Genomic DNA, 19,655 nt, shown 5'->3' on the forward strand with positions numbered 1-19,655 from the left:
GGAGAAGACAGTTGGTGCTGTAAGGACATGTCCAGGGGTTGTTCCTCCAATCTTAATAAAGCTCTTCTATCCAAACTACTGTCTGCACCTTTTCAAAGTGGTCAGAATGAGGTGAGGGGTGGCAGACGCAGCAAGAGTGAGCCCCAAAGGACCGTGCACCAGAGCCGTGTCGGAGTCGATCTGCACCGAAGGTGTGAACCCTGAAGGGCTGTGCATCCGCGCGGACAAAAATATGGGCCTATCTGCAGCCGAGGCCAAACCCGCCAACAGTCAAGCCACCCGTCACCTCCTTAGGGCCAGCCACGAACGGCAGTGGGAGTACCTGCAGGGCGGTGACGTGGGGAGGGGCAGGGTGGGGGGTTGTAATGTATGGATTACGGAGTTTTACAGGCAAGTAACATTTAAATAAATACAACTAATTTCGTTGCACGCACTGCATCGCATTTGGGGATGCAGTGCCCTCAACAAAATTCGTTTTATTTATTTAAATGTTTACTTACCTGGGAAGCTCCGTAATCCATACATTACTACCCCCCACCCTGCCTCTCCCCCTCCCCATGTCACCGCTCTGCAGGTACTCCCACTGCCGGCCGCAGCTGCTTAGGGCCCGATTGTGCTTCAGTGGAAGGTGAAGACCCAAAGATGGCTTGGAAAGCACAATAATAATCTTTCATTTGGGTCAGCATCACACCGGTCTCCAGGAAAGGCAGGGAGGCATGGGAAGGATTCTAACACAGGGTCCTCAGCCTAAGTGCGTGAGGAGCTGTGTGAAACCCCATTGTGAGGTGACAAAGCCAAGGGATGCTGAGACTTTGACCGCTTGGGATGAGACTAACAGCGGGATGTCCTTAGGGAGTGATGTCCATGGGAATGGCTCCTTGGAAAGGCCCCGTGAAGGGACGTAGAGCGGGACGGAGACGGAGATTGATGACACTTGAAAGGTTGAGACAATCACACCGACAGGAGCTTCATCTGTCGCTCCCACAGCACCTTTGGCTTCAGTTTTTAACAGGCGTTGCACTCCTCAGAGTCGTGGTGCTCACCCACGCACCACATACAGACAGAATGAGGGTCACTGGCCAACATCTGTCAAGCAGAATATTCACACGGTTTAAAACCAGAAGGCATAGAAAAATGGCACACCGTTCCAGACGAAAAGCGTCTTAGTAGGCCAAAAAAATGCCAGAGGAACGAAAATGACATCAGTGCCTCCAGGGAGGGGTTATTTGGACTCTGTAGGCATCACATTCAGTATACATCGCTATGGAGTCGCAAGACACCCTCATTAGACGCGCAGAGGTTCTGCTGGAAAATATTCTGGATTCAGTCTGGTGCCTGGTGAGAATTCTAAGGTAAGGAATCTGCAGCTAGATGTCTCGATCAGCTATCCATTTTTAAGCACACCAATTATAATACAAAGTTGAAATTTGTTTATATTTGTTCCTATATTCTGGTGTGCTGCTTGCGGAGGCTTTGCGTCAAAGAGTTTAGTAAAATGCAAGAAAATATTCTGGGCCTTGTCGGGTATTCATCATCTTAGACACTTCAATATTGCAGGCAAAGTTAGCTCCTAAAAGAAATCCCTGAGCATGAAAGCATCTTCACTGCAAATACTGTAGAAATCCATTTCACACGTTGATGGGCCTTTCTTAGGCACTGTAATCTTGGATCAAGCATTACTTGAGAAGGAAGGTGGGATTTTTTCAATCAGTATGTCAGCCACTAGTTTAATAAAAAATCATTTGCTTTCAGTAATCAATAAAAATAGATATTCGCAAATACCAGCACCGGAATACCTGTTTTGATTGAAGCATTCTTTAGTCCTTCAGTTTTCAACTTTTGCTGTGGTTCCTTGCTAGGAGAACCTAGCTGGCTTGATGGAACAGCAGATGTCAGAAAGTTCAGTATGGAGAGCAAAGCCTGCGTGTGTAGCACTAGGTCTAAAGATGAGAAAGACACCTAATTTGGGAGAAGGTGTGACAGGAAGAAAACAGCAAATAGTAAAATATCATACATTTATGAATTCCTAAAATGACATCTGATATTCTAATCATAACACACATTTAACTTATTTAATTGTAAATGTCATTTGAATAGTCTAAAAGAAAAAGTTACTTACCTTCTGTAGCGCTTTTTCTGGTGGATACTGTGGATATGAAGAATCTATTTGCAGATTCTTCATCTTTTGAATATCCTATGAGTCAGACTGAATCCTGAAACTTTTTGAAAGCTCTCCCCGCAGAGTAGGGGAGACGGTTCCGATTGATTGAAAAAGCTTTATTCGAGTTATACACTCATAAAAGCACACAGATATAAATTTATACAGTTTTAAAACTTCATACATTCGATAACAATGAATTTGTAATTAAAAATACATAGTACATAGACATAAAAATTGTTACCAATTAGAGTTAAAATAAGCTTTCTCATAAAGTGCTGAAACTAGATGCATGTTAAAGTAGAGAATCCTCCGCGTTACGGGCCATTCCCAAGTTTATACAATCAAAACTCTTGACATACATGTTAGCAGCATTTTTTGGTTAAAATTCATATCTATCTCCCAGTAGGCATTGGCAAGGATAAATCAAACAAGCGGAAGAGATAAAATTCAAAACACATTAGAGGATAGAGCCCTCCTCCTTATGGACCATGCCCACCCCAGATATTTTGCCGTTCCCACTACGATGGACATTTCAGTGGAAGAACAAACAATTCTCAACCCCTCAATACCACTTAAGACACCAAGGTTCCTACAGACAGGAGCCAACCAAGATTTTCTTGGGTTTGCATAAGCCGCGCATAAAAAAAGAAAATGTGCGATGCTTTCGTTGGGGGCTCCACATGACGGGCAGCACGAACTACTACTAGTTCTCCAACTGGACGTCAAACACCTCAAGGGGAGAGAACCTGCCCTTAACTGGAAAAATAATTTCCTGTCTAGTGGAACAGTTATAAAGTCCCAATACTTTTCTAGGGCTGGTCTTGATTTAATTTCCAAAAATCTACCCCCCATGGAATCCGAGGTTACGCTCCTCCAAAGCTTCTGATCAATGTAATCCCAATATATTTCTTTGATACTGGATTTACTAGGGAATACTTCCCCGAGGGGATTTTCCCAAAGTTTGGAGAGCCCAAGCTCAGCAAGGACGTCCCTTAGCATTTTTAGCCATGTAATTTTTCGAAAAACATCTGATTTGGCTAGTGCTAAGAACCCCTCAGCGTAGTGTCTTATTTCCACGGTTGTCCATAGCCGTCTCCAATAGAGGATAGGCCTCAATCGGGCACGGTCACTAAGCGATCTTCTGCCTAGATCAAAGCCAAGCGGTATTAATGGGGTGCTTTGGGGGAGACTAGTTATCCCTCTCACAAACCTGTTCTCAGATTTTTGGAGGGTGGTAAGACTCTCAAAGCCCCAGACTTCAGCCCCATAAAGGGTTGCGCCCAAGGATTTTGCGTCATAAACCATAAGAACAGGTTTTATAGGCCTAGTTTTGGATTTTACTTGCTCTACCCTGAGGGCTCCTGAAATCTGCTGGTGTTTCAACACCGCCTTCTCAATGTGTCTCGACCAACCAAGTTTACTTGATATCTCCACCCCAAGGTATGTAAAAACATTTACTAACTCTAATTTGATGTTATTCAAGAATACCCTGGGTTGAGATTGGCGCTTTTGCCCAAAGGCCATCAACTTGGTTTTATTTACATTAACCTCAAGACCCCGTTCTTTGCAGAACATATCAAATATGTTCAGGGCTCGCTGGAGACCCGACGGGGTCTTGGACACGATCAGGGTGTCGTCAGCGAACATCAGAATCGGAACCCTGATGCCCGCTAACGAAGGTGCGTCAACCATTGCGTCCAATATCCTATCCACTATACCATTAATGAACAGGGAGAACAGCAGGGGTGCCATTGCACATCCCTGCCGTACCCCCCGCTCAACTGGGAAGTTGGTAGTAGATTCCCCATTCCTCCCCCACTGGACCTTAGCATAATTACTTTCATGGAGACGCATTATCAGCGTGAGCAAATCAAGTGGGACCCCTATCTTGGACAAAACCGCCCACAACGTGCTCCTAGGCACCAAATCAAAGGCAGCCCTTAGATCTACAAATGCTACATAAAGGCTGCCTTTACCCAGGAGTACAGTCCCCCACCGTAGCATGGTGAAGCGAAAAATTTGATCGACCGTACTAGTTGCACGTCTAAATCCTGCCTGGAAGGGGGATAAAGCATTATTGTCATCTACCCAGGCCATAAGTTTGTCGACCACCATCTTCCCCACTACTTTTTGCATAGTGGCCAGCAAACTTATTGGTCTATAATTTGCCGGGAGTGACCGGTCGCCTTTCTTAAAAATCGGTATTATTATTGCCCCCTTCCATATATTGGGGATTTTTGCCCCTTTGGCTAGGCCGTTTCCCAGCAAGGTCACATATTTTGCCCACCGAACCTGGTCGTGTTTAAAAATGTCTGAGGGGATTCCATCTAGCCCAGGGGCTTTCCCCCCCTGCAGGGTTGAAATTGCGAATTCCGCATCCTTAGTTAAAAATAAATCACTTTTGCAAAATACCATAGGAATTGATTCTATGACCACTATATCCCTGCTCTCAGCATACTGAGGTTTAAAATACTCGACCCACAATGCCTCATCGACATTGTTGTCGGGATTTTTGGGGGAACCCCCTCTGCCCCATTTCACAATTTTCCAGAAAAGTCTGGAATCCTTTTGCCCTGAGGCCTCGAGTAGCTCCTCCCAATACTCCTCATCCCACCGCTTCTTAGCCTTGCGGATGCTGTCATTATAATGTTTCCTGGTAGCGCTAATCAAGGCCTTATCCCTACTTTTAAGTGCTCTACCCAACTCCAGTCTGGCTACCCTACACTGTTTGTTGAACCAGCTTGCCAATGTGATTGGTACTTTTCTGTTGGCCTTCACTGGCTTGATAAAGTGCGGTTTTATCAGGGAGAAGAATGTGTCATGTATATCAGTTATTTGGATGGAGCCTGGTATTACAGGATCTACTATTTCCATGGCAGCAATAGCATTATCTACCTCCATATTGATGGAGTCCAAGGCAGCCAAATTGGCCAGCACATATGGCCATTTCACCCTTCTTGAGTCATTAGCCATAACAGGTACGCTCTCACTACCTGGCACTGGGTTGGCACGTGTGGCCCTCCACCATGAGTGGGAGACACAGAGGGGGTTATGATCACTTTCTACTCTCCCCTTAATTTCCATATCACCCACGCCACACCATAACTCAAGACTACAGATGACATAGTCGATCCTGCTTTTGTTATGTCCATTATCGAATGAACAATTGCCTCCTTGGTCGCTTTTTGTCCTGCCATTGAGGGCCCTCAGACCATACTCCAGACATAACGCATTCAGCAACAAAATATCTTTTGTCCACCGCTTCACAGGTATGAGGTTTAGGTTTGGGATACCCCAAAGTGCATCTTCCTCTATTCCTATTGGATATGCAGTATTTTCTAAAGGCTCAAATGTCCTATTCAAATCACCAGCCAAAATCACTCTATTTCCAAGTGACTGGGATTCGAGGGAGGCGGATAGAATTTCTAGGGTAGCAGAATTCCCAAGACTCTTACCCCTAGCATAAATGTTATAAATATCTATCACACCACCCTTTCCTACAGATAATCTCAATAATTGTATGTCCTTGCAACCTAGATCAATCATTTTTGTTTTTACTTTTGAGTTCTGCTTGATCCAAACTGTGAGGCCTCCCATAGGTCTACCCCTAGGGCCTCTCGTTGCTGGTATACAAAAATTTAAGTAACCCGGCAAATAAATTGGGTCACAAGCCCACGTCTCTTGAAATAGGCACATTTCAAACCCACTTACAAAGTCTATCCAATGCTGTGACAACAATCTAGCCTCCAGCCCCGCTATATTCCATGACAAAAATCTCTCCAGGGAATTTTCTACACAAGTCCCCTTTTCATTAAATGCCATTGGCGGAGAATCAGTCAGCCTCCCACAATCACAATCCTCTCCTAGAGCAATGTCTGTACAATTTACATCTCTTCCCTCCTTAGTACAAATGGTAGTTGGGAGGCCAAGTTCACCCACCCAACCCTCCGAACGAACAATAATGTTTCCATCCCTCTCGTTCCACCTTTGCACCACATTAAGCAATTCGTGACCTCACTGAATTCAAAAAGTGCCCCCATCTGTTTGCTGATGCCAGTTTCCTTCTACTTTTTAGAGACCCTTCAAACACAAACAGATTAAACCAACATATAGGTGCACTTTTCCATAAAATCAGGAGTACTTCTAAATTAGACTATTGGTATATTCAGCTACGCAATGGGGGGATTGGCAGGTTGGTGAGGAATCTGCAGGTAGATAAACTATCCACTAGAAAAAGTGTTACCGAAGTTAAGTAACTGGTTCTTCTAATGGACTTCTACCTGCAGATTTTTCCCCTTTTGAAAAGATTTCCCTACCAGTCCCACATCCGCAGGTGAGCTCATGGCTGTTTATACCTATAAGTCCTGAAGAACGAAACAAGCAAAGTGGCAATCCCTCCTCACTATAGAATCTAAACAAAAGTGTATTTGCAAAAGTGTGTATGATTGACCATGTTGCTGCTTTGCCGCTGTCCTCCAATGGCACACCTCTCACCGGTGCTGGTGTAGAAGACTTTGCTCTGGTAGAATGAGCTTGAATACTTTCTGGATCATTATTGTGTGCTAGGGCGTAGCAGATGTTGATGTACAGGTTTACGCATCTGAATAGTGTTCTTTTGTCCTTCGTCTTTACAACATATTCCACAAAGAGTTGATTGTTCAGTCTAAACTCATGTTTTGTCCATGTAGAAGCTGACCGCTCTCCTGCTAAGTGGAAATGGTTAACCACTTTAGGCAGAAAGGCAGCCCTGTTTCTTAACACCAGGTTATCAGGGAAGGAGCTGGTTAAAGGAGGTTTTACGCTCAAAGCCTGCAATTCCCTTTCCCACCTTGCTGATATTGAAAACAATCTTAAATGTCAGTAGATATATGAGACAACTGTGTGATGGCTCACACTGTAAACATATCCGGTAAGAAAAATCCAAATTGAGATCCCATTGTCGCATAATAAAGGAAGTAGGAGGGCACATGTTTGTAAGACCTTTAAGAAATCTTAAAGCATTGGGAGATTTAAAGAGAGGCAGCAGATCAGGTAGGCACGAAAGTCAACAAGGCTGACAACCAACCTTTAATAGTAGCAACTGGGCATACTTGCTGAGCTAGCAATAGGGCAAAACAGAGAATGTTCATGAGGCTGAAGAGGATCTAAAGACTTGTCTGTACACCATTTAACAAATGTGGTCCATCTGCCAAAGTACACCGTTTTGGTGGAGTGTCTCCTTGAAGATAAAATAATGTCCACTACATCATGGGCCAGGGAAAATGCATTCAGATTGCCCCATTTAACCTTCAGGCATGTAGGTGGAGGCTCTGGAAGCCAGGATGAAATACCTGCTCCTACGACTGTGAGGGGAGGCATGCCTTGTGAGGGCAATAGAGATGAGGGCACAGAGACTGGAGAATGAGTTCTGCATATCACAAATTGCTTTCCAATCTGGGGCAATCAGAATTACCTGGGCCTGGTTCAGGTAAATCTTCCTCGACATGCAAGGATTCAAGGGTATAGGGGAAAAAGCATAAAAGAAGTGAAAAGTTTCACTTCAAGCAAATACTCCCTGCATTGGATATTGGAGGGCTCAGTGAGCACTCTTGTGAGTGGCAAACAAGTCTATCTGAGGAGTCCCCAGCAACTGGAAGATGTCCTGGACCACCTTTGGGTGGAGGCGACACTCATGGTCAGCAACAAAATTTTGTCTGAAACTGTGCTCTCACACATTGTAAACTCCGGCCAAGTGGTTTGCTACTAAACAAATCTGACTGTATGTGTGAAATCTGCTCTTCTGGTGACTAGTTTCCTCTGACTTACAGTTCCTCCAGATGAGCTTCCCATGCTAGAATGGAGGTATCCACAATCACGGTTACCATTGGAGAAGGAGGGTGAAGCAGCTTTTATTACGAAAGGTTGCTGCTCACATTCTGTCATCCCAGATCCATTGCAGTGTCCTTAAGGATGTTGAAACACGCTTGTAGATCTTTACTGTTAGAACAACTGCTGGCACTTCCATACCAGCTTGCAGAATACAGCAGGCTAGCAGACCGAGCAGGCGTAAGACTGTAATGATCACTCCATTGTGAAACATTGGAAGAAGATGCGCTGAGGGCACCAGGTGAGATCTGGGCTCGTTGATCAAAAAACCTAGGTCCAACAACAACTGTGTTGCCATCTGCAAGTGGAGAGGCTTCATCTCTGAAGATTTGGCTTTTATGAGCCAGTTGTTGCGATAAGGGAACAACATAATTCCAATATGTCTGAGATAAACCACATCCACTGCCATCCTAGTTGCGAAACCTGATGGTGCAGACCACATGGAATGACCAGAAGCTGGTAATGTTTTGATCCTACTGTGAATCAAAGGAACTTCCTGTGAGACTGTAGGATAAGGATGTGGAAGTAGGCACCCTGCATGTTGATTAACACCATCCAGTCTTCTGTTTCCTTTTTTGGGGAACCACTTCAAAATCTTGAAATTTAGGATCAGAGAAAGACTGCCATCATTTTTGGGGATCAAGTAGTACTGGAAGTAGCATCTTTGAAACATTTCCTGCTCTGGGAGAAACTCCACTGTGCCCTTTAGTAGTACGAACTGGACTTTCTGTTCAAGGATGTGCCAATGGTCTTGTGGGAGTACCTATGACCGGGGAGGGATTGTAGGTGGTGATTTTCGGAATGGTACCCTCTGCCCCCTTTCCACAATTTGCAAGACCCAAAGGTATGGAGTAATGGTCCTTATTGCTTGTTGAAAAGTGGAAAAACCTCCAATGGGTTGTGAGTGTCTGGGTAATACGGAATTAGGGATGCTTCCCTGCTGTGGCTGGAGGAGAAGGAGGAGGAGGATGGAGATAAGAGTAGGGCATGCTGCCTTCCTGGGCCACGTTCTCTGTAGCTCTTGTAGAGGGTGTCTGATTGCTGCTGCTGTTACTGTGGCTAATGAGAACTTGGCTGTCATCCCTGAAAGGAGAAGCCTCTGCTAAACCCCCAAAACCTTTTAAATTGTCTTTTCAGATTGAGAGATCTTTCAGTTCCTTTGCTATCTTTAATGCTGACTCCGCTTTAGCACCGAATAGCCTAGATCCATAAAAGGTTAGACCCGACATCTTATGAAAACCTTGAGTTCTTCAACCAGACAGGTCTACACAGGGAGAACGAAGTAGTCATGGCTCTTGTCACTGAGTCTGCAGCATCAAGGTCTTATTAGATCATTTGCTTTGCAGCGGTCTGTCCATTCATCAGCTATCAGCTCTGTAAAATATGAAAGGAGCTCTAACGTTAAGTTAGGGATGACTGTGTGAGCTGAGTCTAGCAGGGTATAAACACCTTTGTCCAATTGAAAGGTGGCATTAATGTATTTCAGAGCCTAACACCCTGCTGAAAAACTCTTAATAGCATATTGTTCAATTTGTTTTGACTTCCGGTCCAAGGGTGAGAAAAGGAAGGATCCTGGGTCGATTTGGAGGAACCACATGCCAGCACCACTAGACTCCCTGAAGAAGGATGTAATGATTAAAAGCTAGGGTCTCCAGGATCTGCTTAGTAGCAACGAGTGATGAATCTGGACACAGCAGCAAAAGTTGTTGGTTTCATCTATATGGCCAATATTGGGTCTGTTAAGACCTCATTAACGGGAAGCTATGGTTCCGAATGAGTGGGACATATCATGAAGGACCTCAGTCAGTATGTTTGACTTGACCGCCATTGTTGATAGAGGCAGGTCCAGCATGTCAGCTGCCTTTCATTTAACAGACTGATAAAAGTTGACCTCCAGAGACCAGTTGGGGGATAGTCGCTCCCACTTCAGGGAAGTGTCAAAGTCACTGTCATCTTATCAACCCTTCAAAATATGGATCCAATTGAGCAAGTTCGGGGACTTTCTGTGCATTAGGATACTCCTGAGGGACAAAATCCGTAAAGAAGTATCTACCGTCTTCTAGTAATTTCTGTCTCCCTTTGAGAGTATTGTATCAGAAGTAAAGTCTCAAACTAGAGAGGCTCCAAAGGAGCTTCTTGTGAAGTCACTGAGTGCGACTCCGGAGGAGTCAGTAGTAGTGCTGGTGTGGCCATTTGCAGCACTGATGGTGTGTTTTGTGGTGCTGATGGAGTAGGCTGTGATGCCGGAGAAAATTCAACTGCGAAGGTGATGAAGTTTCAATAGCCAATGGAGGTGGTGTAAAGGGAGACAATTGATGTGGCGTCTGGAAGCCATTCAAAGAAAAGCCTGTTGTTCCCACGGGGCGAGCTGGTGCACTAGATGGGAGCATAACTCTATTAGATATTTACAACATTAGGTTAATAAAAAGAGTAAGACCTGTCCCAGGTGTTGGGAATGTCGAATATGAATGTCCTGACTGGGGCCTCTGAGTATGCGCCACAAATGTTATAAATTGGCATAGGGTCATATGAAATTTCGGGCAAGTCTAATGGAGTCACCGGCATCCGGATGTCTGTAGATTAAACACAGTCACATTCTGATTGAGGAGACAACAAAGTTACTTCTAGAGGAGTTGTTTGTGACACTTGACTCCTCTTCTTTTTTGTGCTTTTTCTTCAAAATGACTTTGAAGGTGATGGGTAAGGAGATCTGGATCTTGGACTAGATTCATAACATCCACAAAGGTCATAATCTTGCTCTGGCCAAGAACATTTTTTCTTCACGTTCTTTGACTGCCTTTGGATGCATCTGCTGATGAGAACTGCAGGCATTGACGATGTAGTTGGATCAAAGACACCAAAGACAGCTAGTGTGAGGGTCTGTGATAGACATTTGACCTGCACAGCGCCTGCACAGCTTGAATCCAGACCATTTAGATGGAGAAATGATAGAGGAAAACTGCATCTAACTGCAATAAAATGTGAGAAATCCTCCCCTGCAGCTTCACAAAAGAGGGTGTGGGTGTTGGCAGGATTGGACATCACTGGAAGGATGTGGGGTGGAGCTGTCCCAGGATGGGCCATCACTGGCAGGATGGGGGGCAGAGCTGTCACCTACCACACTTTCACTTCAAAGGCAGCGGCTCAGATCATACACAAAGGAATTCACAGTAGCCTATTGTATCTCCAGACAGACTGGGACCAGGGCAAGGAGGCTGGCAATTCCAGACACCTTTGAAGGGGAAACTCCCAGCAGCTTCTTTTACATCAAAGTGTATACCGGATATAAAAATGAGACTCTCAGACCCACTCTTCAGTACACTGCTGGCTGTGGCTACTAGAGAGGAAGGATGTCCTGCTTTCTGAGAAGGAATACTGGACCAGCACCCTTCATCTCAGGCTGAAATGACTCCAAGATTCAGCTGACTGACCTCCTGTTCTGAGCTACAGAGACCTAACAAGCCTCAGAGCACTTCTTGCAACTGTCCAGTCAGCCTGCTGAACTGGAGCTACCTGGACCTGCCTGAGCCTTGCTGGCCTCTGCCAGAGTGAGTTCCTGATCCCCCAGAGGTGCCCAGTGGTGTAGCAACAGATGAACTCCTCCTTGAAAAAAAGAAGAAAACCTGAAGTTTTCGGATCTTTGCGACTGCAAACGGGCCAGTTTGTGTCAAGTTCTTACTGCCCGCCACTGCAAAGCTCCAGTGAGCCCAACTCTTTGCACTACAGAGGCTGGCAGCAAAGAGTAGCAACATGAGATCCGCACTTCAAGCTACAGCATTACAAGCCTGTTGTGATCACCATTGTGAAGCTCCAACATCTACCGTCCACGACATCCAACATAATCTTTGCGCTACATAACCCCCCCGGACTGCTCCTCACGCTATGGTGAGAACCTGCAGTGCTCTCCCTGCTCTTCACGGACTCATCCACCAAAAACAGAACACTTCATGCTAGATTTTAAGCTGTAATTTTTTCAGCGTGACTAACCAAGTTACTGTATCTTCCCGCGCTCCATTGAGGTCAGCCTGACCTTGTGACTTTCACCCAGTCTCACACGTCCAGATAAGCGCCAGGGGCACTTTGTGCTTTTAGGTACTACATTTACCTTAAACCTTTGAACTTGCATAATTGCCATTCTACTCGTAAATTTCACTCTATTTTTCTAAAATGGTATGTGATGTCACTTTTTTTTTTAGCCTGACTGTATTTTGCCAAGCTATCAGGGTTTAAGCACAGGTTGATTTAGTGAACTTTTGTGGTTCACCCTGACAAAGATTGTGGTTATTGCTTGGGTAGGGTTTCACCCTCTTCAACCAATAGCTCATTTTCTCACAGTGGTGAGTTGCGGAGACAGCCTCCTCTTGAAACCCTTACATTGCAAACATTTACTCTTTTCCTAACTGCTCACAAGATATGACCCATAAACACCTGTGAAGTAATAATCCTATTACATGTGGACGTCCTCAGGGATCTGTATGGAGTCCAACATTATACAATATCTGTGTGGCCCCAATGGCTCAACTTAATTGTCCTTCAAACTAAAATGTCATGCTTAAGCAGATGGCACCCTGTTAATCATTTAGATGACTTGGGGGTGATGTATTATTCAACTGCACTTTAAAGGAAGCTTTGAGCTATAGCCTCGAAGAATTCAAATTCTTCTCACTTTAACTCCAATAGTTATGGTATGGTCAGATGCATAGAGGCCTTCTTTTCTTAGCCCACTTTGCTCTTCGTAAGTGTTCTCATTACCCCAAAGTTAATATGTTGGGTGTAGAGTTCACTGGAGCTGCTTCAAATTCCATGGAATGTGGGATTCACGGGGTTCCATGGAACGTGATGGGTGGACGCTGGTTTCAGGGGAGGTTGCCAGTGGTCACTTAACTGATGTAATATGTACCAATAAAGAGATGTGTTCCACCAACTAGATCCTGGACTTCCTTCCACATGTATGTCAATCTTACATCACTAAGCTCATCTCCTTGTGCTTGCTTTCACTCAAAAAGTGCTACATAGGATTCTTCTGCTACCCCACTCCTGCAAGAAAACCCTATTTGAATCTAGCAGTAATGTTAGTAATCTGCGTCTGAAGGAAGAGTCATAAAGGGTCCATAAAAAGTGCCCTGGGATATGAGGAGGTCAGTCCTGGTTTTCTTGTGGATTGCAGATGTGAAATTCAGAGCCGATTGAACTGGACAGGTCTAATACATTTCCTGCTGTCCTCAAACTCTTAAGAAGGACAAAATGCTTCAAAGTGGAAATGTTCAGAAACATCAACAAGGTGGCCTCTTAGAAGTATATTGCTTCCAACAATGAACAGTGCACCTCTCTAAGAGTTGTCTTTGCTCCTTTCGTACAATGCCAAAAGCAGAAAAATCCTCAAGGAGAGCGAGCTCATCAAGATGGTTCTAAGACTGCAGAGTTTTCACTTTCTGCAGAATCTTGAAAGGGATTTTAGAGAGTGGGTGATGATTACAAGGTTGGTTAAGGATCGATATCTTTAAAAGAGGAAAATGTATTCCTAGCGGATGCTACTATGGAATGAACCACAGGGGTCTTGCATTTCCTAAGCTTCTAGATCACTTTTGGGCTGCTCACCTGTGTTACATTTCCAAATGGGTGGTAAAGACAAGAGAAAAGCAAAGGCTACACATGGATTGGACAGTGGCCTGTAGGCCTCTGTGGGATCTAGCTTGGCTTCTGTGGAATTACCACCCCGCAGTGTCTATGTAGCGACCCCGACCCACAGTGTATTGGAATTTTGATACACGCTAGCGATCAAAAGAGGTCTCACCTCCTTCCCCGCTGCGAACACCACAATAGCCCAGAACCAGTCTAGCCTCTTCCCTGACTGGTGAATGGGTGACTGCATAACAGCTTCCATGGGTTGGCCATCAAGCCTTTCGAACAGTGTAAACTTGAATTTGCCTCTCCCGACAGATCTCATTATCAGTCGTTCCCGTTCCATCTCTGGGCTCTATTACCCTTCACCCTTCTGCCTCCACCTGAGCCCTAACCCCCTTTGAAACTCTGGTGGGATGCTTTGAGGGTTTTAAGGGTCTCACCTCCAAAACATACAGTATTCTCCAGGAATCCTGCATACTCCCTTGTCACCCTATCAGACTAAATGGGAAAAAGATAGCGCCTTGCGCATCTTCCAGAAGCAATGGGAGCTTTTGTGGCATGAGATCCCAAAAACATACAGGAGCATTGCCCAGCAAGAATCTGTATACAAATTAATGCTGCAATGGTATTACACCCCTAGGCACTTGCACACATATTCCCTGCCACCCCCGATACCTGTTGGAGGTGCGGCACATCGGTCGGGGACTTCCAGCATGTTTGGTGGTTATTCCCTACGATCACTATATTTTGAAAGGAAATACTGGGGCACATTAAGAACACCTTGGGATTTTCCATACAAGTGGGTCATTGCACAGTGATCCTTGGAGTGAAGCAGGTTACACTTGCGGCTGCCACTCATGCAGACTGGTATTTGGTATGCCACATGACTGGAGCGACTAAACAATTCATTGCGCTGGCCTGGAAAACCCCATCTGCCCCTTCAGTGGCAGCTTGGTTCACACAGCTATGGCATACTTTTGTCATGAAGCAAATGTCACACAAGATCACATTCTCTGAGATTAAATGTGCTTGCCTTTGACAACTCTTTATTGACTATATGTCACATTTGGAATACTTGGAATACTTGTGTTTCGTGCCCACTAGACTTTGAGCCCTTCACCTGTCTGATTGATGACCCTCCCTGCTGTTCAATACACAATATGAACCCTGAATGTGTATGTTGGGAGGATGGACCTTCTCCTGTCACGTTTTCTTCCTGGGGCCCTTCAGGGTTGGGGCGATGATTTCTCATGGACACTGGGGCTTCCTCCCTTTGCACTCGCTCTGAAACTTCACAGCGTGTTCTGTCCTCCCCTCCAGTTGTGTCTCCGTTCCACTTCCCAGTGAGTCTGCTGGGCTGCTGCTGGCTCAGACTACTCTGCTAATGCCATGGGGGCCCCATTTGTTAACATGCTGTGAATGTAAGAACAGAGTTTGTATATGCAATGCCGATGTTGTTCAAACTTTTGCCACCTGTTTATAGAAAATGTTCTTAAATCCTTAATTTTGGTTTATATCTTTGTTAAAGTTTTCAGCACTTGCACTTTATAAATGAAATTGATATTTTTGCATTTTATTAACCCACTATAAGAGGGCCACCACATAACTGTTATTGTTGGGGCTGGTGAAATGTCCATCTTCTGTTTTCATGGCTATGATGACGTATGGAGGGTTTAAAATGGTTGTGGCACTTAATGGCAATCGACATTGAAAAAGCCGCGAGGCGAAACGCGTCTGTCGATAGGGGGGGGGGAGAGGGCTCAAGCACCGAATAAAGCATTTTAAAGCTTTATAATCAACTCCGCGTGTGCCTTTCATTTTTGCAAGCCAGAAAATTGCCTGCCATGTGAAGCAATATATATATATATATATATATATATATATATATATATATATATATATATATATATTTCATAAACAAACGCCTTGACGATTTGATACGGTAACTCGACCGCACCCCTCCCATCGGGCTGCTGCCTCGCGGAGCTTGCACAAACAGATCCCTTTCTTATGTGGAGCAAGCCGACGCGTTTCGAGGCTGGAGCGCCTCTTCTTCCTGGGCTTGAGGGACTGCACTGATGAAACACCTTTGCAAGAAAATATGACAGCCTAAGGACAAAAAAAGTGGGGCCCCAACCCAAAGGTAATTTAAGTGAGAGTGAATTGAGCTCTAAAGCAGGATCCAGGGCAGATGAAACACCGAGTGACAAATTGGCTTTAACTGCGACTATTAAGAATGACTATGAGACAAGGAGCACAAGGCAAGTAACAATTGAATTACGAAAAAGGACCTGCAGAACAAGAAGGCGGCAAAAGAAAGAGGACGAGGGAAGAACAAATCTCACAAATAGATCTGATCAATGAAGATAACAACGAGAAGCCACTGGTAGTGAACATATCAGCAATACTGAATTCGAATCAAATAAGATTATTGAATTTGTGCTTGATGTTTTTTCAAAACAACAGGACCAGACTTCATGGACTAGAAGTTTAAAAGTACATCAGGAAATTAAAATTGCATAAGTATCATCAGATGAAACCCAAAAAACTTGATCATGAAGAGAAAATACAGATGCGCCTCTTGTTGTTCTAAAAAATGCAGATGTCCCCAGTCTCTTTGACATACATACACTGGACACTTGCGAAACTATGAGCACATCATTAATGAGTAGGAATGATGGCTTGGATACCGGTGGTGCCATGAGAGAAGTACCATCAGGAAGCACGTTAAGAGATATGGGCTTTGAGACAGACCATCAGTTGGGAGCAGTATGAAACAATGTAGCATATTTTGCCCCCAACTATCAGCTGGCTATTCCATTGAGCTGTACCAGAAATTATTGATAGACGATCTGATGGAGCTATAGAGAAAATGGCAAAAGGATAAAAAAAAAAGTAGCTAAACTGCTAAGGATTGGTAGGATATCAATTAATTAAAAAAATATCACACCACTGATCATAAAGCCCTCTGACAAAGGGGGAAATATCGTCCTAATAGATCAACAAACGTACACATGTGAAGTTAAGAGACAATTATAGGTCACACTACACCCACCTAACAGCAAATCGTATAAAGGCTTTTGGAGGAGGAATTCCACCTAAAACGGAAAACCTGGTATGACCTGAATCTTTTGTATTGGGAAGAATCCATATATTTGAAAGTAGAAAACTCTGAGGGTACACTATATAACTCCTACCCAAAATACATAAGAGTATTAGAAATCCACCAAGGAGACCAGCAGTTAGTTCTATTGGTTCTCTACTGGAGAACACCTCTAGATATCTAGAGCTATTCCTGCAAGAATATGTAGTCAACCTACCCTTGTACCTAAATGACAGTGCAGATGATTTTTTCAGAAGATTGGAACAAATCCCATGGAAATGAAACTATTTGATGGTGACATTGAATGTGGTCTCCTTGTATACATCAATAGAACGTAAGAAAGGTATGTGAATATGTTTGAGAGACCGTTATTAGAGATGTTGACCTTCTGTCTCACTAACAAAGTTTTTATCTTTAAAGGCAAGTACTATCTGTAAGAACAGGACAAAGCCATGGGCACCTCCTTCACTCCCATCTATGCCAACCTATTTATGGGGTGGTAGGAGAAGGAGGTGCCTGGGCTCAAGAGAATGACATCTATACAGAAAAGATCACTATGTGGACTCGATTCATCGATGATTTATTTATCCTGCCAAGAGGAGAGTCAAAAGAAAAGACCAGGAATGAATTATTGTTCCACGCAGAGTTAACTTGATGGAACAAACAAAAATAACAAAAAGAGTATTCCTGGATTACAATGCCTCTCAAAAAGAAATTGAGAAGATCCTCCCCAAAAATTGGCATGTGTTGAAAAAAGATTAACACAAAGTCGATATTGGTTCATAGATAACACCGAAGAAAGTCAAATCTTTGGGGGACATTCTGACTTCCAGCTACTAATATCCTAAGAATGAATAATATTACGTGTGCAAAGCGTGCAAATATGGATCGAACTGTAAGAATTATCTGACATTTGAGGGATGAGAAGTACAAATTGATAATCATATTAATTGTAACACGGATCGTGTGATCTACGCCCTCAAGTGTGGCTGCAACAAGCTATATGTGGGTAGCACTATAAACAAATTGAAGCTTAGAGTATTGTAACACATACAAGCCATAAAAAATGGAGATAAAAGCTACCCCATGGCTTGTCATTTTGAACAATTCTTTCAGTTTTTGTGGGATAAAGCATGTTAGAGCCCACCCACGGGGAGGAGATCAAGTAAAAGAACTAAGGAGACAAGATTCTCGGCTGATCCTGTCAATAGGAACAGAGATACCTGGGGACATAATGTCAATGCCGAGTTATATGTACATCTTTGACTTAGAAACTCAAGAGGACATCTTTGTATTGCTTTGTGAACTTTCATGGAAACCTTGCTCTGAATTTCAGGATGTGGGATTTTCTGACTTTAGTAGCATATTTTGAGACAATCTTGCCTGCAGGGCAGAATGAAAATGCATCTAGAAGGGCCTGGGAGCCCCTCAGCGGTGGGTGCTCTTATATCCATATGCACTTTTTGAAGCACAAAACACTTTGAGCTTACAATGGATGTCCTAATGTATTGTCTGATAACAGTAGAAATATATGGGAACTTTTATATTTCTATTGATATGTACTTTAGAAGCACAAGACTCTTTTGATTTGCAAATAATGTCCCAAACATTTGTAATTAGTAGTAGAAATGTGTGGGAACTTACGGTTAAGAATTTCAAGCGAGGACAATGGCCCTAAATTGAATTGCACTTTAAAAATGCGCTTTTCTACTAGTTGACAATATTTATTAATCTTTGTCACTTCAAATGCTCTGCCTGTTTTGCACATAGATACAAAAAGCCATTGGGACCACTTTCTAGATTAATATAACTGATGAACTTTGAGAAAGAGAAAAATAATGCACTTTATCAGCATGATGCACTCTAACTATGTCTGTTCCCTTTTAGTTTAATTTTAGGAAAGCACCTATGCACTTTATCTGTAGTATTTAATGTGATCTTATCTGTTTGCAATTGTAAACAAGAAAACATCTAATGATCAATTGAATTACACCCTTGAGGTATTATTTTAGTACTGATTAATAGGATTTATTTGTAATGCAGTATAAATATGGGATGATTCATAAATAGATAAAAAATAAAAATAATAAGAATAAAGATAAGAAAAGGCAAAAAAGAAAAAGACAATTAAAAAAATTATCAAAAAGAAAAAAGATAATGTTGCTGACATTGGCAATCACAGGTGTATTGGGTAATGTTGTGCTTCATTTTCAATGTATTTTATCTTATTTAGCTTTAAAATGTATTGGTCCTCAAAGCTTTGAATTTTGTTTTGATTGTCCCTTGGGATAAAATAAGAAATTATTTAAATCTATGGAGAGTGCTATGTGCCAAACAAGCAACCATGAGGTTAGCATTTTAGTGTTTCTGTGGGTCATCAAAATAGAAAAGTGAAGTGTTTAAATAAGCTGTTTACCGTCTTAACTGGAAGACCCAGTTGAAGGTGGTTGCCGAAACGCGTCGGTCGTGGTCAGTTACTGCAATTGTTGTAGGCCTCATTAATCATTCATTTACTGGACGAAACAAAATAAAAAGACATCATGTGTGACAAAAAGCCTGGAGTCCTGGATCATCCTTTTTCGTCTGTGCCTCTACAAGGGGGACTGAGCTAATCCAGCCGCTGTGGAGTGAATATAAATATATATATAATATATACCAAGGTGCATTGCATGCATTGAAACGCGTTGGTGCCTCTCCTTTAATTAAAGAAGCTATGAAAAACTATACCGGAGTGCTGTGGGATCCATTATTTATTGTTTGTGGAACCGCTTTTTGCCTGATTTAAACAGCTCACGGCAAAGCGCTGCAACAAACAGCACTACCGGCGATCAGGTTGCCATGAGGTAAACTTGCTGAAACCAGGAATATGAATATATATATATATATATATATATATATATA

General features: G+C 43.3%; 1 protein-coding gene and 1 long non-coding RNA gene across 3 annotated transcripts in view; one reads left to right on the plus strand and one right to left on the minus strand.

Annotated features, from left to right (window-relative positions):
* The window catches only part of VPS13C (vacuolar protein sorting 13 homolog C), a 2,773,485-nt gene that overhangs the window by 1,564,483 nt on the left and 1,189,347 nt on the right, over window positions 1-19,655 (minus strand). For both annotated transcript variants that reach the window (XM_078680824.1, XM_078680823.1), the window contains exon 40: window positions 1,797-1,959. In XM_078680824.1, the coding sequence (XP_078536950.1) occupies window positions 1,797-1,959 (163 nt within the window). The remainder of the gene's footprint in view (window positions 1-1,796; window positions 1,960-19,655) is intronic.
* Window positions 1-19,655, plus strand: part of LOC144822865 (uncharacterized) — a 790,049-nt gene that overhangs the window by 466,456 nt on the left and 303,938 nt on the right. The gene's annotated exons all lie outside the window — the stretch shown is intronic.

Source organism: Lissotriton helveticus, chromosome 3_1 (assembly GCF_964261635.1).
Source record: "Lissotriton helveticus chromosome 3_1, aLisHel1.1, whole genome shotgun sequence".
NCBI lineage: Eukaryota > Metazoa > Chordata > Amphibia > Caudata > Salamandridae > Lissotriton > Lissotriton helveticus.